Consider the following 21,768-nt stretch of genomic DNA (forward strand, 5'->3'; position numbering starts at 1 on the left):
TTAAAATGAAAGTTCTAAACGTGATTACCAGAACTGAATCAAGATTCATTTAGTTAATTTTTCGAAGACAATATTAGTTCAATTATTTATTTCAGATATTAATGGTCGAATGGAATTGATTTTACGCTTACCATTTTAGCTTAGCAACTATTCCGTATCAGATTTCTATGGTAATATGAACTTTATGGGCATCTACAAAAAGGAAACGAATATAATAATATAATAATTAATATTAATTTAATATTAATATAATAATAATAACTAGACTTAAAAAAAAAAGATATACCAAAAAATCCCTCCATAGTCCATATCTTTAGTTACTGATAATGATTCTACCAAGTACAAAAACATTTTTATATAAGGTTAAAATTAATCATCACCTAGCAAATAAACAAAAGCAGAATTAGTTCAGAACACTAGTTCCAACTGCATAATCCACATTCTATTCCACCTACATTTTAAAATCAGCCATTAAATTAACAAGCTACAAGTTCAGGTAATTTTCACCCAAATGGGTAAAAAAAACACCATCAGTACTCGAATCATTAATTTTCAACATCCATATTATCAGCTTCCTTCAAATCTTCTAACCCATCAAACGTCTCCAACATTTGATCATCACCATTTTCACCTTCGTTAACATTCTTTATAACATGAAGAAACTCGCGAGGAACAGCAGCAGGATCGAGCTCATAACAACCCTTTATCGCATTCAATGATTCTCGACCAGTTATCAGATACGCAGGTATTTGATGGGAAAATCGACCCATTTCAGTTTTCATAACCACCTTTGTTTCTTTAGTGTTTACATGTCTATGAAACACCGTTTTGTAACCTGCAACTTTAACAAGTGGAGTTACAGTAACACCACCCGTTTCTTGATCGTATGCATCAACTTCCATAATTTCGAACGCGTGCTTTACAAAACCCGATTTTTTACCATTTCTGTATAACGCGCACACATCGCCTTTTTTAGGAAAAACCCAAACACTCCCATTTTCCCGTTTCGTGAAATTCGCCTTGTGCGAGAAGTAATTAGGGGACGAAACTGTTTCGTGTTTTCCCGCTTTAAACTCCCCGTACGCCCCTGAATACTCGGGTTTCAAATTATACCAACAAATCTTCATCTTAAAGGGCGTTAATGTAATTACCTTTTCGATCATGGCATAAGTTCTAGGCATTTCGTCATCATCACAATAAGCTGCCCAAACTTGTCCTTCTTCAAAACACTTTTCGCTTCGATCAATATCAAAATCATAAAAATCTGGATCAGGTACAGATTCCGTTTCAAGATTCTTAGATTCTTCATTTGGTAACCAATCTTTAACCGTTTCTGAGCTCCATTCGTTTAGCTTCTTTTTAATCTCCATTGTTGCCTTCTTAATTAACCCTTTCTTTATACCCATATCCGAAACATCTTTCTTTACCTCAATTGGCCCATTAATTGCATCAGAATTCGACAATTTAGCTGTTTTTTTATCTAATTTTCTTCTCAAAGCTTTTTCTCGTTTAGTGTTTGCCTGAGCTTCTTCTCTTTCCCTTTTCACTTTTTCATAAGTCTGTTGAACCAAGTTTGCAGCCTGGTCAACATCAGCTGCACTATACGCTTTTTTAAACGGGGCCCATTTAGAGCTTGTACCCTGACCCGTTTCACCACCCGCGATCTTGCATGTTTCTTGGTTCAAAATGTTATTACCCGCTGACCCGTTTATATTTGGTGGTGGAACCTCTATTGCACGAAAGGGTCCATAACACGTAGGACACAAAAGATTTCGGTTCACATACATTCGTCCAAATTCATACTGCAATTTGCATCTCATACATACCGTCCAAAACGTCTTTAGTACCGTTTTCCCATTCGACAATGACGTATGACCCGTTCTAACATTATCCTTCGTTTCGATAACGGTACCCTTTGCTTTACTACTTGTACCCTTTGCCTTACTGGTTGTACCCTTTGCTTTAGTGCCTGTACCCTTTGCTTTAGTGACTGTATCCTTCGCTACATTCGTTGTATCCATCACTTGAGGATTTGAATCCTTCGCTTTCGTAGCTGTATCTTTCGCTTCAGTAGTTGTATACTTTGCTTTAGCAGTTGTACCCTTTGTTTTTGCAGTTGAATCCTTAGCTGTAACAGTTGTATCCTTTGATGTAGCATATGAATCCTTTGCTTTAGTAGTTGTACTCTTTGCTTTTGAGGTTGTATCCTTTGCTTTGACAGTTGTATCTTTCGCATTAGTAGGTGTAACCTTGCGTGCAGCTGTACTCTTCGTAAAACAGTTAAAACCATTCGGTGGTCGTGAACCACCATTTTTGTGATGAACTTGAACTCTTTGCATAAAAACGTTTCTCCTATGATCATACATTGATCGTTTTTCCTTATCGGATAATAAATTCCACGCTTCAGAAACGTATTGAAATGCACCTTCAGCACCTACAGATTTATTCTTATCAGGATGAAGAGATAACGCTAGTTTTCGATACTGTTTCTTAACTGTATCATCGTCTGTTGCCGGGCCCACACCAAGTATCTCGTAGTAATCCAACTCCCCATTTATTTTGTTTTCAGCAGCAACGTATACGTCTAGAACTGATATTAATTGATTGATTCCATCAAGGGTGGGATATAAAGTTTTGGCCTTTAATGCAAATTTCTTTGCCCCGTTCATATCTTTATTTAGAAACTTATTTTCGGCGATTTCTTTTGCCCTATTGGCTTCATCTTTATTGCATTCCATCCTTCACTCAATCCCGTTGAAACGTTGACCGATTAGTTGACCGATTACTTAACAACAAAGAGTCACAGAACCAATAATCCACATTTGTACATTTGATATGACTGAAAACGAACGATCAGACTGATACAATGTTAATACTTTATATACACATGTTCACTACATAATTACGCAATGAACTTCAGAGCTAAATTAAGCATAACGTTCATGCATTCATACAATATTACTAGTAATCTACTAGAAGAAGCAAAAATTAATCTCTATATTTAAACACATTAACCAAAATCTCCTATAACGGTATGAATTCAAATCCCGCATTTGCCAAATTATTAAAATTTCATTCATTCGCATGTATAGTTACAGGATCTGCATCTACAGCTATCTATTTAGGGCAATTATCCTTTTTTTAATGTTACTACTGCAAATCTACTTTGAAATTCAAGCATTTTCAAGGCCATTATCATCCAATAAACAAAAAAAAAAAAAACCTATTTTCATACCTAAACTTCAAAAACTGTTGCAGGGTTAATTATTTTCAACATACAGCAGATGTTACAGCATACATACACGCAAATATATACACATACATACATATACATACACATATACATACATACACACACATATATATATACATCCTTAGAAAATAAAATAAAAAATAAAAAAGTAGTAGTATAATGAGCTCCAAAATCAAAACTTCAAATATTGAATTTAAGATCTACAAATCTACAAATCTACAAACATATATATTATTAACAAGATACTAACATAAATGATATATATACACACATATCCAGAAGCTGATAGCACGCAAATCGTATCAAATCTATAATCATCAATCGGATCTATGTTTAAAATAAAAACCCTAAAAATGAGTTACGATATAATTCCGAATAAAAAAATAAAAAATAATAACGGAAAATAAGTTTGAATAAACATACCAAAGGCGGAAGCTGGGTTGGATTTGAATTATCTGTGGTAGTAGTACGGCATCATAAACAAACACAATCACTTCAGTTGAGTCCTGGCCTTGTTTCGAATTAAATTAAAATAAAATTAAAATTATTTTGTGTTTAAGTCCCTCTTTTCTCACCCAAATCCCAAATATCCACAATTTTGTAATTTATATTTAGCCCTCTTTAGCTTGCTTTTATACCCTAAAAAGAAGATAACCCTAACTGACACTAGAGTTAAGATAACCTAACCATGGTTAAATTTAAACTATGGTTGAGTTTTCCCTTCTTCTTTTTTAGTAGAAAACGACATATAATTTGAAACAAAATGACTCACCGTCGTTCCACGCTTAGTATATATGGTAAATTTAGTAGAAAACGACGTATAATTTCAAAAAAAATGACTAACTGTCGTTCCACGCTTAGTATATATGATAATAACGGTCGTGATAAATGAAAAATTTCTGAAAAAATACACGAGGATAAAAAATTTACTAAATAATTATAAGTAGAAAAACTACATATAAAATTCGTTAAACACGTTAATAATTCATCAATATACCCTGTAATTTATATGAAATATGTATTATGTATGTAATATAATAGTTCAAAAAGATATAGATATTAAAGTGTTTTCTCCTAGAAATCTTAATGATATTTTTATAAATTTAAGGAGAAACTTAATTTTATTGGTTTTAAACAAATATTTATATACTTAAGCACAGTAATTATTTTTCTTAAATACAATATTAATTTAAAATGTTAATTATTTTGATTTTGATTAATTAGAGGTACTCGTAATCTGGTTAAGGGGTATTAAAGATTAAAGATGAGACATTAAAATACAATAAACATTTAATGAAAAAATAAATATAAATCTACCACCCATAAGACTCATTTCTCTTCCATCATTCTTATCTTTCTTCACCTCTTATCCATCTTCTCCGAACTACTTTATCTTTCACCCCCGAACTACTTTATCTTTCACCCCGTTAGGGATGGCAATAATGTTTTATCCATAAATATTCACCCGATCCGATTCATTTATAATGGATATGAATGATGCATGATGTAAATGGACGATTAACGGATATGAATATGGATATGGATATGAATGATCTAAATATTTTGTGGATTTGATATGGATGACAATTTATCATCCACGGATATATCCATTATCACCCGAAATACATCTATATATACATATATACGTATTAAAATATACGCATATATATATATATATATATATATATACACACACACACACAGATAACCTACAAATTCATAAATTATTAACGAATATGGAGATTCTGATAGTCACAATTATTAAATTGTTACTAACAATATTCAAAATTACATTTTTAGATTAGTTTAAACGTATAGTTATTTATATTATAACGTAATTTGCTCAATTAAATTCACAATCGGTGACAAATTACAATCAAAGCATGTTTAAGAAATCAAAAACATAGAGATTAAATATAACATTTCTTATAATCTATATTAAATTGATAAAATCGTAGTTAGATTACATTTCATTTGATATCCAACGGATATGCATTTACCCGCTTAATCTATCGGATATGGATATGGATGAATGAACTGAAATAAAATGGATATGAATATGGACATGGATGAACAAAAATTAAATAGATAGGGATGTGGGTATGGCATCATTGGATCCATATCCGATTCATTGTCATCTCTAGTTCGCATCCATATACATGTCCGGTCTAAAGCTAGAGCAAAGTAAGCGACGGCTTGAGGCTCACTTTTTTCAAGGGTCCAAATTTTATACGAGTAATATGTAATGCATTTACCTAGGACTCTTTTTAATGGTGATGGGGGTGATGGGGTTTTTGTGGGTTATAGTGCTGATGTGGCAAAGGTGATGGGGGTGATGGAGTTTGTAATGGTAGGCGTGATGGGGGTGTGATGAGGGTTATTATAACGACCCGTCCTAATTCATCCGGACGAATACATTACATTTGGTTACATCGCGAGGTACTTGACCTCTATATGATACATTTTACAAACATTGCATTCGTTTTTAAAGGACAAACTTTCATTACATCGAAAGTTGATGGCATGAATACCATTTCCTAATATATCCAACTATAATTGACTTAGTAATAATCTTGATGAACTCAACGATTCGAATGCAACGTCTTTTGAAATATGTCATGAATGACTCCAAGTAATATCTCTAGAATGAGCAAATGCACAATGGAAGATTTCTTTCAATCCTGAGAATAAACATGCTTTATAGTGTCAACCAAAAGGTTTGTGAGTTCATTAGTTTATCATAATCGATCATTTTCATCATTTTAATAGACCACAAGATTTTCATTTCCATTTCTCATAAATATACGTCCCATGCATATAGACAAAAATAATCATTCATATGGATTGAACACTTGGTAACCGACATTAACAATATGCATATAGAATATCCCCATCATTCTGGGACACCCATCGGACATGATAAACTCGAAGTACTAAAGCATTCCAAATTCCAGAATGGGGGTTGTTAGTTCCCGTAAATCTACCTTTAGGATTCGCGTCAATTAGGGGCCAGTTCCCTAATTCTTAGGCTACCAAGCTAAAAGGGGCATATTCGATTTCGATCATTCAACCATATAATGTAGTTTCGATTACTTGTGTCTATTTCGTCAAACATTTATAAAAGTAGCGCATATATTCTCAGTCCCAAAAATATATATTGCAAAAGCATTTAAAAAGGGAGCAAATGAAACTCACAATATTGTATTTCGTAGTAAAAATACATATGACGTCATTGAACAAGTGTGGGGTTGGCCTCGAATTCAAGAACCTATATCATGTATATATATTAACACATATAATGGTAATCGAACAAATTTATGTATTATTAGTGAATTAATTGTTATTTAATTATGTGTTTCATTAATGACCTAATTAATTACATTTATTAATATTTATTATAAAAATATTAATATAGTTATGTTATATGTAGTAAATATGGTTTTATATAACTAATAGTTATTTGATAAAATAATATTGATAATAATAAATACAAAAGTTGTTTCATCCTATAATAATAACAATAATAGTTATAATAATAAAAATGATAATTTTATAAAAATGATACTTTTAATAATAATGGATACTAATAATAATTAATAATAACTATAAAAATAATGATTTTACTAATAATAATAATACTAATATTTATATTAATAACTATATTGAAAAAAATACTACTAATAATAATACCAATACTCATGATAATAATAATAATAATAATAATAATAATAATAATAATAATAATAATAATAATAATAATAATAATAATAATAAAAATATTAATAATAATATGTATTTGTAATATGCTTAATCATACTTCTATATTATTTTCATAATATTACCATTCTTTAAATCACATACTTAACTTAAATCTTGTCATTTTAATAATGTAACATTAATTTAATAATAATAATAATAATAATAATAATAATAATAATAATAATAATAATAATAATAATAACAATAATAATTTTGGTATTGAAAACTACCTTCCAGGCTTTTCTAAAAAGAGATGCCCCGAACCGGGTTCGAACCCACGACTACTCGCCTAACAAACATGCTACCAACCATTGCTCTACTAATTACTTCTTGTAATACTTCGCCCGTTTAAACATCTAATACGTACAAAACTGTTTGCCTTTCCTTTAAACTAAAATCTAACCCATTAAACTAATCTCGAAAACAAAAAGATATCATATTATCACCATCGTCAAAACCTAAGCATCTCATCATCATCAATTCATATGCCATCACCGAATCCTAATAACCATCTTCATTGCGTGTATTATTATTATCATCATATATTCTTGTTATTATCTTTTATCATCATCGCTATCTTAACATGTGATTATCATAATCTAATTAAAATTTGGCCTCGGTTTTGGACTCGCACAAACAGACCGTCAAGAGAATTTCAAGACCCCACCAATGATCGTATAATTAATATATTTATGAGATGATGATTTATTCAAGTCCTAAGGTGGTCCCTTATGTTCGACATAATTGTGACACGGTATACATTGGATCCCATCAACACTTTACCATCCCACTAATTATAACCTCATTTATATAACGTACGTCTATTTTGGCTTTAACCTCTAAAAGCCCACGACTTGTACACCAACTGTAAACACGAATAGAGTAGCATCAGCAGGGAATTTGGTTTGCGTTTAAGGCTTGACAAAACAATGAATACGATTGTTGTAGCAGCAATATAATTTCGATGGGAAACAGCAGCAAAAACAGTAGCACAAACAAGATTATAGTAGTAGCTAACAGAAATTTTGGAATGGGTGTTTGGGGTGGTGGCGTCCGACAGAAACAGTATACAGAAAAATCATACATGTAGCAGGTGATGGTGACTTTGATAGAATAACAAAATCATTCGTTGTAGCATTAGAAATTGCAGTCTCGATGTGTGTCTGTTCGAGAAGAAAGAAAAATAGATAGGAGACAGGAACAATATCGAACAAGTGGTGTTATGGTGGTTTCGAGGGGTGGTTTTTGGGCTGCAATGCAGTAGCAACAGCAGGTTATCATCATCATCTCTATCGTTACAGGAACAGGAATAGCAGCGAAAACAATAGTATAACAATGGTGGTTCATGATTATGAAGAGGATAGAGAGATGGATTGAGTGAGATATAGTGAGAGATGAGGGACTTACGGTGGTAGTTGTTTGATGATGATCCATGAGGGTGATGGTCTAAGGTGAACCGAAACAAAAATATAAGGTGTGTGATTTATGATGAAGGTGTTCTTGGTTGTTGGATTGAAACAAATAGTCAAACAAGAAAATATATAGATGATGATAGTGGTGGTGGTTCCCGGGTGAAGGAGATGGTGGTGATAATCGTGGCGGAAGTGAGGGTGACGGTGAAGGGAGGTGATTAAAGGTGAGCATGGTGGTTGCTAATTGGAGTCCGAGGTTGATGGTTTAGTGGGTTTGATGACTAAATCAAAATGGTGAATGTGGTTTTGTTTAGTGTGTATGTATGTAAATCTGCATATGATATATGTACATATAATATTATTGTTGTTGTCAACACAAAAATAGTAATATATATATCCAGCCATATGTTAGTAGAGATAGTGGACGGTTAAAACAAAGAAGGAAACAGTAACGCACAGTATTCTTTTCAATCAACAATTCAATCAATGGTTTCTTTAATTCAATCACGGGCACAACAGAAAATTATAAAAAGAAACATCATGATCGTGATGTCTAACCGAATAGATTACATGTAATATTAAATAGAATAATATTATAATAACTCAATAAAATGGGACGTGTGATTTAAATTATTCGTTGCCTTTTACGGACTGAATTTTATACTCCGTTGTCAAACAGTGGTGGATAAAAGTATTCGGAAAAATCTCAAATTATACTTATTTATTTTAGTCATTATTGTATAATTAGGGTCATTAATTGTTTTAAAATTTTTAAATAATAATTAAATTAATTATTAGCTCTTAACCCTAAGTAAAAATATACTAAGTGTAAAAATTTAACTCATTTTTCAGATCACCGTTTATTTTTAAATCATATAAGTTCGTATTAAGACGTGTTTAATATCAATCGGAACATCCAACGAGTATTACAATCATTTAATATTTATTTTTAATATACTTTACATTTATATATTTATTTATTTTAATAATGATATCATATTTTATTTTTAATTTTAACAACATATAATATTTTAAATTATATTTCCAATTATTTTATATATATATATATATACACACACACACACACATATCATGTTACAATTAATTGTTCGTGAATCGTCGGAACTGGTCGAAGGTCAAATGATTTCATAAAATAGTTCAAAAATTTTGAATTTCAATTTAATAGACTTTGCTTATCATGTCGAAACCATATAAATATTTAGTTTAAATTTGGTCAAAAATTTCCGGGTCGTCACAGTTATTGGTCCCACAATTTTATTTTATTTTTCATTTTTTATTTGAGTTTATTATTTTAATTTGTATATTTAAACATAAATATAAGTAATAAAATTTTATAAAAACACACGTAAATTAATTAAAATCAAACGGATACAATTTATAAAAGTCCTAAAAAATAAAAATTACGATAATTAAAAATTCCTAATATAATTACCTTATTAATTTCCTAAAAATTAAAACACACATTAATAAAAAAAAGATAACAATTACTACTCGTCGCTGTCACTTGAAACTTCGATATAGTCTTTGTATTTTTTTGTCATCTTTTTCTTGAACCTCAAAGCTTTCTGCCTCTCAATCGGGTCCTTAATGTCATCAACGTTCAAGTTCTATAATTTCGCAACGCAATCTATTGTCGATCGACGCCGTTCATCCTCAACGATAGCCTGCAAACAAGTCTGTCGATCTTCCATGTCCACCTTCTTTCTTGCTTCCCACTTTTCAGACAACTCATCGATTCTCGAAGAGGCCGTACCTCGTGAAGAGTTTGTACCACGTGATGAAGTAGTCGCATAAGACGAAACGGATTTTCTCGCAGCCTTTGATTGATCTCTTCCGATTGGACGTATAATAGCATCATCGCCAAATAGCTGACCGAAGTTGTTCAAACGATCTTCTCCGAGATTAATTGTTTGGTTTTCGACCACTTCATCATAATAATCATCATCATCATCATCATCATCATCATCATCATCGTTACCGAGTTGTACTACATTTTTTGTTGCTTTTTTCTTACCACTACCACTAATCGAAGGTGGAGAATACCACTTCGGTCTTTTCTTCAAAAATTCCCAAACATCCTTATAAGCCCACGGCTTCGATGCCTGTTTAACATATCTTTGGACCGATATGTTATATATGTCTTCCTCGTTGCGACCGCTACGCCTTGGGTTACGTTCTTCTTCATTGTATATGCTCGTGAAATCTTTGCACGCCTTATCCAAATGACGACCTTTCCCACTTAATTGATCATCATTTCGACAATAACCAAAATCGTTATTGTTAAACTTATTTCGAACTCTAACCCAAAATGCGTCATGTTTTTTAGAGTTACCATGAACTCCGTCTTCCAAGCAATCAATCCAACACGTAGCCAACCAAATTTCTTCTTGTGGAGTCCACAATTTTTTAATTTATGGTTCTTTTGGAACGTCTTTTCCCTTTCGTTTATGACTAGGTCGAACGCGTACTTTTGGTTGGCTCAGCACACCACGAATTTCTGCTACTTCTTCGGTATTTAAAGGAGTAAATGTCTGTTGTGATTGTTGCCATGATTGAGTATTTGGGAGTTGAAAAGGTATAACACCGGGTCGTGCAAAATTAGAAAATTATTGATACGGGTTTGGAAATTGTTGTTGTTGATATGAATTTAGATATTGTTGTTGTTGTGGAATTTGTTGTTGTTTTAATTGTTGTTGTAGAAATTGAGAAAATAGTAGCGGATTATTAAATTCATGTTGAAGATTTTGGGGCGGGTCGTTGCCAAATGGCCGATTACCCCGAACATTTTGAGGAGAATTTGAGCTCGATCCGGGCATATTATGTGACCCGAAATTGTAGATGTTACCGGAACCGAACTCATTTTGATCGGGGTTTTGAGACATGGTTTTGAATTGGTAAATATAAATTATAAGAGTGTATAAAAATGAGAGAAATGAGTGTGTTTTGTGGTATAAAAATGGAATGAAATGGGGTGTATTTATAGAGTTTATATAAATTATTTACATAAATTATTTAATTTTATTATTATTACCGTTTGAAAACGGCTATAAAGACAAAAATCAAACCCCACAACTCGACAGTTACTCCCCTCCTCCAATCAAATTCGTTTGAGGTCTGTTTCACGCCAGGTGATCGAGTCATCGCGCCGGAGGAAAATTGCCACCATCACGCCCCACTACGGCGCGATGGTGGCGCGATGGGTGATTTTTCAGGCCACCACGCCGGGTTATTTGCAGTCTAAGCTAAAAAAAATAAAAATACTATCAGCTACGCATTTGACTGGACCTAAAAACCTTCCCAAATAGCATTGATGTTGGAAGTACCATCAAAGGTTGGAAACTACCGCTTGGAGTGAGAATCGAACCTGGGTTGGAGTGGAGGAATTGTCTTGTTGCTTTAAAAGGACATTACACTCGGGGTAATCATAAGAAACCAACCCTTATGCTTGAAGCAGTTGCTTCATATGACTTATGGATTTGGCATGCTTTTTCTAGGATGACGGGTTCCAACAATGATATTTTGAATCAATCCCCTATTTTTGATAAACTTAAGAACGGAATAGCTCCATCCGCACCATTTGAGGTAAATGGTCATCATTATACCAAAGGATATTACCTTGCAGACATTATATATCCCGATTAGGCGATTCTAATAAAAGGATATTCATGTCCCACTGAAGAGAAAACGATTAAGTTCACTAGATTTCAAGCTAGTGCCCGAAAGGATATAGAGAGGGCATTTGGGGTTCTTCAAGATCGGTTTCATATTTTACGCCTAGTTGCACGCACTATGTCCGTAAATAGGATGCGAAGAGTAATGAAATGTTGTGTCATATTACATAACATGATTCTTGAAGATAACGGATTTGCTCTATCTAAGTGGGAAGAACGATTCATTATCGAAGACATGGAGAATCATATGGAACATGTTCCAAATAAGGACGAGGGATCGGACATCATGACAAGAGAAATAAGGGATAGGGACGTGCACAACTAACTAACCGAGGATCTAGTCGAGCATATATGGAACCTTTCAACAACATTTCGGACTGCAAATTAGTTTATTTGATGTTTTATTAATTCTATGTAGTTGTGAAATCTTATGTAATCGTTAAATTAAAGTATCGTTGAATTTTAATAAAAATTAATTTATATCTTTTTAATATGTATTTTAATTTATGTTTTTTTAATATTAAATATGTATTTTATTTTATATAATGCATTTATTTACTTAATTATTATTCAAAAAAAAAAAAAAATGAAAACCGGTGAATCTTACAAAATTTGACAATAACATTTGACATTTTGAGTTATTGATGGTTAAATATTTGACATTGCCATGTCACTCGGTGATTGTACTTTTCGGTGATTGTACTTTTTGATAAAGAAAATGTAAATGTGGCTGTAATATCATGGGTAGGGTTAGGAATAGTTTTAAAGATTACAGTAAAGAATAAAGCACCGAGGCTTGTCGGATGGCATGAACAAACAATTACCCATAGCTATTAAAATATTAAATGTAGCTCATGATTTAAGGGAACAAAATTCTTAATTCGTGGAAAAACAACTTTCTAAAACTTTTAAATAACAAAAGTTTTTAAGCTTTGTTGAATTTTTTTTCTAATACACATGTAAGAATGAAATTAGAATGAAGCGTTTCCATCTAATCGCTACATAGACGCGATAAAATGTTTATGTTCACAATGCTAGTTAATTGATATTAGCAGGATTCGAACTTACAAACAATTTTTTTTTTTTTTTTTTTTTTTTTTTTTTTGTATAGAACTTATTTCTTCGTAGTTCGTACAAGACAGATGATTTCCTAACGCGTTAGGAACAAAATTAAATGTCTCCATTTAAATACTATAAATGGTTTAGTTATTTTTTATTTTATTTATCGTTCCTTGCTTTCTTTATTTATTTAAAACGTGAAAACAAGAATTAATTTAATAAATATTCTAATATTCGAGTTCAAATATATGGCATATTAATTATATTAACCAATCATAAATTTTCATTTATTTTAGTTAACATAATATCATATATATTATTTATAATTTATATTGTCAAATAAAATATGGTTAATTTTTTTTTAAAAATGTGTTACAATAAAAGCTGATTACATTTTTTATACTAGTATAATATAGTGTATGTATATGTATATATGTATCTACTAGATTTATGAGCCCGTACGATGCACGGGGACTCATCCGCAAACATTATTGATTTTTAAAGTTATATATGAAATAAAGATATTATAGAAAAGGTGTCAAACGTACTGTTGTGGTTGAATTAGTAAAATATGTTTTTGTAAACAACACACATTAGTAAAACTTTGATAAATTATAGTTCATACATAGATTTTTAAGAGCCCGTACATTACACGACAACTATAAAAAATAGTTTCCTTAACATAATTATGTCATTGTGTAAAGTAACTGATATGGAAAACAATGTGGACAACGTCAAAATTGATAATAATGAATCAGAATATTGGTAGCAAATAATCCACTAAGATCCATATATACTGGATAGCCACTTTCTTATTGTAGTTGAAACTCCTTAGATTTAGTCTTTTTAATCAATTTAAAATTGAACACTCATATACAGAAACAACGAATAAGCAACAAATCACAAATGAAGTAGATAACAAAAAAATTGATACCTTCATTTAGCATTTGAGACGGGTACAATTCAAGCATACAATAGAAGATTGGTTAGGGTCACTCGCAAGAATTCATACTCAGTATTGTCAAGATACATTCGTTAGCACCGAAATTCAAGAGACATTCTTAATAAATACATGATACAATAACCAACTGATGTATTAAGATTTGCAGCTCCAAGTCATCTGTTTCCTTTTCAATTGTTTGAAGTGCAATACAATCAATTCAGCATAAAGTTAAGTACGTTACCAATTGCAACAACATGAAGAGGTGTTTAGTAAGTAAATAATATTGTTACAAATACCTGACCATTTGATTTGCCAACTTCATCAAACCAATGTCTATAACACATTACATTGTTTACTTGAAGGTGACTGGCAACATTTTCTCGGGAACATTCATCAACTCGAGGATCTTTTTGGGGACAGCCTCCGTATATAACAAAAATAGTAAATTAGTAATTACTAATTACTAATGACTAATTTTCGTTATCAAGATAATATACGAAAATGAGTGGTAACAAATCATACTATCGATTCCAAGCTGATTAACGGCTCCCGCAAATTGTTGATTAAGTTCAACGGACCAAAAAACTCGAGGCTTCTTTAATGAAGAAGAATCGTCTCGTTCATCAGCTACATCCACCTCTTCTTTTCGCCTTTTTGTTTTTTTTCCAATTATGCCCTTCATTTGCGGAAGAAGAGTAATCAGGTTCTTCAGGCGGTTTCTAAACATCAGCACTGGCTGAAGACAAAATCTTTCCACTCGTGTTTCTTTTTTCGAACCATGTGTCGCCATATATTACGTAATGCCTCGACATGAACGGGCTTTATTAAATAATCACATGCCCCATGAGTAACACCCTTCATAACTACACTCTTGCTGTCGTCAGCTGACATCACTGTAAAAATGGTAAACTAATCAAATCAAAGTCTTGATGTAGCTCACCAAATATATTGACAATTTAATACAAAAATGAGGCATAAATCAAGAAATTGAACCCCAATGAAACATGAAATGTTGATGGGAATCAATATACTAAAGAGATTGAAACCTGAAAAGTCAAAATTACAGTGGTTGACTTACTTATAACAGGGAGATCCATTTCAAGCCCAATGTGTTCAAGGAGTTTAAATCCATTCATATCAGGCATATGAACATCACTTATCACAACATCCAATCCATTTTTATTTTCCCTCAAATATTTTAAAGCAACTTCAGCTCTATTGCATCTAGTCACTGCAAAATATTGTAAAAAAAAAAAGTAAAATTCCAAGAATTTCAGATCAAGTATATTCAATCAAAACACAAATCTTTGAGGAAATCAAAGTTGAATCTAAATGAATTGACTACTACAAATAATTAAAATATAAACTTTCATGAAAGTTTACAAGTAAAGAGAAAAAAAATGTCAAACTTCAGTTGAAAATCATCTTTTTGGCAAGCTCATAATTCTGACGTACCTAATACATAAATCATTTACTTTCAGTTATAAGATAATTTTTTAATCAAAAAAGTAAATGAATCTGTTTTCATTGAGCATAAATCAACTTATCTTAAGGATCAACATAATATAAAATTTAAAGGTTATTTTTTTACCAATAATTTTCATTTTTTTACAACAACTTTACAGCAAGTTTCGTGTCTCACAAAATTTGTTTTAACTTCTTAGGCCACAAGTCCACAACCATTGGAAAGTAAACTCTTCCACCTTTCTGTGGACACCTTATTTGGGAACAACGAAGATACAATTTGAAAGTTATGGCATTACGAAAATGATCCAAAACACTGCACATAATGCTACAGCATATCAGCAAACGCGACGACCCGTTTGGACGAAACCCATTTAGACTCGATACACTGAAACATAACATATATCAATCTAAAGCTCGTCGGATCTACTTTCTAACCGAATAATTAGTATTTATCAAAACTTTACCCTTTGTAACAACCCAAACCAATAACCAACCGAACACGCGGAATAAAATAAATTTTTTTTTTTTTGTGTCAGAAGAGTGCGCCACGCGCACCACCCTAGGGTGCGCGGCGCGCACAGGCCCAAACAGCTTCTGTCCGGTTTTGTCAATTTTCAATTAATGATCTCCCACTTCCCGACATATTTGGACGAAACGCTTTTCACAACATGATATAATAGTTAAAACTCACACGATTTAATCATAAAATAAGTTTTACGAAACCGGGCCCACATATGTCGTAATACGAGTTTCGTACAAAAGTATAAGTTTCAACCGAATTAGTTTAAATTCCAAACGACACTAGAGCATGATGTTTGGGGGTTAAACTACTCAACTCTCGGTCAAACTTCAAAAGCTAATACATCCAAAAGCGTCCCCTATCAAACAAGCGGGAATCTCTAATCCAACCGTACGCCCTTACCCTTGTCAACGCCAGATCCTATAAAAAGGTAAACAACGAGAGGGTAAGCAAAGCTTAGTGAATGCAATAATTATACATACACATGTATGACCTACTTACTTGCAAACACTTACACAATGCCGCATACAAGCTAGCAATTCGACAACTATGCAAACATTATGCATATACCAACATCCGCAATCATAATAAGCTAGCGATTCCAAAAGCATATAGTTCACAATTAAATATGCTAGTACAAAATTTACACAACCATGGTTAACCAATCGTACAAAGGAATGGTACTCGAATTTCCCATCGGTGTTCATAACAACCGTTAGCGTACAACAACATATATCACTAACCCTTGGCGGAACGACAACACATATCCGTTCATAAAACCGTTAGTGTACAACGACATATATCACTAACTAGGACAACACATATCCGTTCATAAAAGCCATTAGTGTACAACGACATATATCACTAACTCGGACAACACATATCCGTTCTTAGAAACCATTAGTGTACAACAACATATATCACTAACTAGTACAACACATATCCATCCCTACAAATAAATACGTTATATACATACATGTATACTTATTCCACTCACCTTAACGATTCGGTGACGATTTTAACTTTCGCAAGCCTCAAAGCAAAGTACCTAATACAATAAGTACTCGATCAACACACAAACTAGTTGGGCTAAAAGCTAACAACTTACACATGTGCATTTAATGACTTAATGCATTAAATGTCCCATTTTCACCAAAACCGACCATTAAGGTCAAAACCACAACATATCACTAAAAGCTAGTGATTTAGGTCTAACAACCCTAATTAATACATGATTTGGGTGTTTCATACCTGATGTTATGCGAGGTGTATACGAAATAGTTATATTTTTGTTACGAAATACTATTAAATACGATACAATTTTACACAAGTTATTTATTTATTTATAGAGTGGATATACCTAAACCTTACTACAACACTTATAGGCAGTGTACCTAATCGCACAGTAGTGTAGCTTTTAGTAAGTTCGGTTCCTTTCGTAGGGAGCTAGCCAAGTTTAACGCTATATTTTTTAAACTATATATATATATATAAATATATATATATATATATATATATATATATACATATATATACATATATATATATATATACATATATATACATATATATATATATAAGTAGTATTATTATTATAAAAGGGGGTTTTTACCGTTTAATGACCGGTTTGTCGATTTTATGTCTTAAGTCGCAACTAAAACCTAATGTAAAATATTAAATATACAAATGACTTAATTTAAAGCGTAAAGTAAATGATGATAATTAAAATGCGATAAATTAAAAGTGCGATAATTAAAATGATGATAAATTAAAAGTGCGATAATTAAAATGACGGTAAATAAAAGTACGATGAGATATAAATTAAAGGAATTATGCTTAATTAAACTTCCATAATCATGATGTTCGACGTGTTGATTTTAGTTTATTACCATGGGTTAATTGTCCTTTGTCCTGGATTATTCAATATGTCCATACGGTTTTTGTCCATAACAGTCCATCAGTCATAAATATAAAGTGCGAGTGTCCTCGTCAAATTATCCTTATACCCGAAGTCAAATATTCCAACTAATTGGGGACTTAAACTGTAATAAGGTTTTAATATATTGTTAATGATTACACCAGGTTATCGACTGTGTGCAATCTAAGGTTTTAATACTTTATTATCAATTACACCAAGTGTCCTTGTATGTAATCCACCCCTGTTTTAATGAGTCCATTGACTATTAATCCATTCTCGTGTCCGGTTAAATGAACGATTATTAGTATTTATAAATATCACGCGCATCGTGTCCGATTGAGTGTATATGGTTATTTATAGATACGTAAAATTGTAAATCTCTATATTAAATTAACGAACTATCATTCAGTTAAACAAATATAAAGCCCATTAATAGTCCATAGTCCAATTTCCACAAGTGTCGGTCTTTTGTCCAAACCCCAATTATGGTACAAAGCCCAATTACCCCGTCTTTAATATTTAGCCCAATATCATGATTACTTCGATTTAAATAAGCATAATAATAACTTAGCTATGAGACATTAATTTAAAAAGGTTGAACATAACTTACAATGAGTATTAATCGCGTAGTGTTACACGGACAGAATTTCGACTTACAAACTTACAACATTTGCTACCATAACCTTATTATTATTAACTTATTATTAAAATTATAATTATAATTATAAAATAAATATAAATATATATATATTGAGAGTGAGAGAGATTGAATTATATTTTCTAAAACTCGTCCGAAATTGTTGCAATTTATAGGACTTGGCCAGCTATAGGCCTTCATGCGATTGCATGAATTTCCTTTTTCCTAGCCATGCGATCGTATGGCCAGCTGTACCAGCTCACATTGCTTTTAAAACGTGGGCTGCGCGATTATTTAATATATATAATATAATATATATAATTTTATATAATTAATTATATATTATATTATATTCTTGTGCATCGTTGACTTGTAATTTTAGCTCCGTTGAGTTGCGCGTTTCTTCTCGGCTCAGGTCCCGGTTTTGGATTTTCGAACGTCCTTGCGTACAATTTAATATCTTGTACTTTGCATTTTGCGGCTCGTACTCTTGTAATTTTTAGACGTTTCTCATCAATAATTTGAACCACTTTGATTTTACTTTGTACTTTTTAGCTTTTTGGTCGTTTGCATCTTCAAATAGTCGAATCTGTCTTTTGTCTTCACCTTTTATTTTTTAAACGAATATCACTTGTAAATAGAACAATTGCAACTAAAAGCTTGTCTTTCTTGAAGGATAATGCTATGAAATATATGTTCGTTTTTAGCATTATCAAATATTCTCACACTTGAGCGTTGCTTGTCCTCAAGCAATATAGAACTTGAATATAACTTTAATAGGATCACTTCTTTATTCTTCACACTTTGTACATCAGTGATTTTAATACGGCGGTATGAACAATGATAGTAACGATGTGGTTTACAGTCCCACATGACTATAAAAATTTAGATCCTTTAGGAATTTGGATCTTTATGAAAATATTTGATCTTTTGAAAATTCAATCTAGCTTTTACCCTAGATAAGTTTTTCCGGAATAACCCTTCACCGGTGTTTACAAATTGTTTTTGTGGGTTTCAGATTTTAAAATTTTAGCTTAAAACTTATGATTTTGTGTCACCCACTTGCTAACCTTGTATTGGGAAAGCAACACGTCCAGTTTACTTGCTCCGTATATTACCTTTCAGTAAACTACCGTCCGGTTGTAAAGGAAAGCGTTGAACAAGCAACTGTTTAAGGCAATGTCTAATGACATGCTTTTGATTATGGTCAAAAACGTGGCGGATGCAATTACTATCCTTTGTAGGAGCAATGGTAAAGATCACCCTATAGTTTTTCGGTCTGGCACAAGGTCCTGTCTTCGACCATGCTATGCAACCACCGTTTTTACGGTTGACACCCGATTTGGTTCAGGTGACCTAATGAATTCTAGGTGAATTCCTAGGATTTTACGTTCAATGGTAATGAACGCATTGAAAATAGATTTTTCAGAAAACAAATCGGTTTGTAATTTGATCAAAATATTTTCTCGTTCAAGCTCGAGTTTAGATATCATTGAATTTCATGAGTTTGAATTCTCAATCTTTAAGGTCAATCTCAAGGATTGAGTAATATCAGGCTTAAAAGCTAATTTTTGATCTTTAAGGAGATTATCCTTTCTGGAGATCTGATTCATTAGTCTTATAAGCTAATTTGCACGGTGCCCCCCATTGTACGAGACAGATCCTCTCATGGTTAGGATAAGTCTGACCACTTGGCGACCCTGTTTGATGCTGAGGTCCGTGAATTTTCAGCTGATTTTCAAAAAAACTTTTCAAGATTTTTTGTAGACTCTACAATTGGTCTGGACGACAACTTCCTGACCTAAATCAAGAAGCTCGTGTCTTTTTCTCAGAAGACTTTACTTCCTTTTAAATTCCATTTATATTACAATAAACTGGGTAAAACTGATTAATATCGTTCAAAACAAAAGTATCTTCAATTATTTGTACAAAAATATGTTATTGATAACGCCAAAATTATACATATTTATTGCCGTTATTTCGATCCAAAGTTGTTCCATTTGTATGTAATTGTTGTACGTATGTATTGTAATTCATGTATATTTGTAAAAGTCCATTGTGAATGAATAAATGAAGACCAACAGCAAAAACAGAGTTAAAACGAAGATTAAACGGGCAAAACAGCCCGAAACCACTGAAACAGGTCTAAATGCGGCGCATCACTCTTAGATGCGGCGCATCTATGCACCAAATAATTCCCGACAGTTTCAGATGCGGAGCATGCAGACTTCTGGACCAAAACAGCCCCAGATGCGGCGCATCTGAGATGTATGCGGCGCATCCAAGCCAGATGCGGCGCATCTGTCCCAGATGCGGCGCATCTGACCCCCTGCCGACAGTTCTGAGTGCAGAATCGAGCTGGAATCTACTGAACGAAAAGAGATGCGGCGCATCCCAAAGAGATGCGGCGCATCTGGTCACTTTCTGGCCAAAATACCTAACTTTTGAGGCTATTTAATGGAGCCTTTGGTTACTTACTTGACACACCTTCACTACTACGTTCTCCCCCAGTTTTAAGACGATTTTCAAGGTCCAAGGAAGGCTGCAAATTAATCTCCACTCTTTCAACATCAATATTAAGCTAGGATCGTTTATCGCAATTGGTACTATTGTTCTATATCTTTTTAACATGAATTCAACTTGTATTTACTGTTTCATTAGTTCTACTATGATTATGTTAGGCTAAAAGCCTTGTGTGTTTGCTTCAATGTAAGATTTATGGCTTAGGATTGTTCTATACTTTGATGTTATGCTAGTTATACATATGTTTGATTGATTTAATTATCTAGTTCAACCGTAAGAACCATTGTTATGCTTGTTTAGATCATTACTTCAATTATATAGATTGCAAACCTATTAATGTGAATTAACTAGGAAAACAATCTATACTTCAATACATCTAGTAATCTAGACGATTAGATACATACACTTAAGTGATTTTGTTATGTGTTTAATTCGGTAATTGAATAAGTTCCAAAGCAACATAGTTATGAAATTACCTCAAGTGATTGTTGTAATTAAGGTTTCACGTGATTTTAACCGGGTTGAATCTAGTTAGTTAATCAATCTAAATCACCATGTTCTTTCAAGAAATCCATTGTTGTAACT

General features: G+C 32.4%; 2 protein-coding genes and 1 long non-coding RNA gene across 4 annotated transcripts in view; all 3 read right to left on the bottom strand.

The window, feature by feature from the left end:
* Window positions 1-300: 300 nt before the first annotated feature.
* Window positions 301-3,834, bottom strand: LOC139861726 (uncharacterized). Of its 2 annotated transcripts, none has more exons than XM_071850225.1 (2): window positions 3,677-3,834; window positions 301-2,839 (listed from the first exon to the last, which is right to left on the bottom strand). In XM_071850225.1, exon 2 carries the CDS (start codon window positions 2,736-2,738, stop codon window positions 546-548), a length of 2,193 nt encoding a protein of 730 aa, XP_071706326.1. In that variant the 5' UTR covers window positions 2,739-2,839; window positions 3,677-3,834; the 3' UTR covers window positions 301-545. The 2 variants fall into 2 exon arrangements, with proteins under 2 accessions (XP_071706326.1, XP_071706325.1); XM_071850224.1 differs by having other exon boundaries at window positions 301-2,858.
* A 10,952-nt stretch (window positions 3,835-14,786) lies between these two features.
* On the bottom strand, window positions 14,787-15,258 carry LOC139861438 (uncharacterized). The gene is made up of 2 exons (XR_011763765.1): window positions 15,197-15,258; window positions 14,787-15,011 (listed from the first exon to the last, which is right to left on the bottom strand). It is a non-coding gene; the product is annotated as an uncharacterized lncRNA (long non-coding RNA).
* A 5-nt stretch (window positions 15,259-15,263) lies between these two features.
* The window catches only part of LOC139861440 (ATP-dependent 6-phosphofructokinase 7-like), a 161,297-nt gene continuing 154,792 nt past the window's right edge, over window positions 15,264-21,768 (bottom strand). The window contains exon 6 of the mRNA XM_071849828.1: window positions 15,264-15,349. The gene's annotated coding sequence lies outside the window, so the exon portion shown is untranslated. The remainder of the gene's footprint in view (window positions 15,350-21,768) is intronic.

The sequence above is a fragment of the Rutidosis leptorrhynchoides genome, chromosome 8 (genome assembly GCF_046630445.1).
Source record: "Rutidosis leptorrhynchoides isolate AG116_Rl617_1_P2 chromosome 8, CSIRO_AGI_Rlap_v1, whole genome shotgun sequence".
Lineage (NCBI taxonomy): Eukaryota > Viridiplantae > Streptophyta > Magnoliopsida > Asterales > Asteraceae > Rutidosis > Rutidosis leptorrhynchoides.

Coding starts and splice junctions, on each gene's coding strand:
- LOC139861726 (XM_071850225.1), bottom strand. CDS start 2,738: ATGGAATGCAATAAAGATGAAGCCAATAGGGCAAAAGAAATCGCCGAA.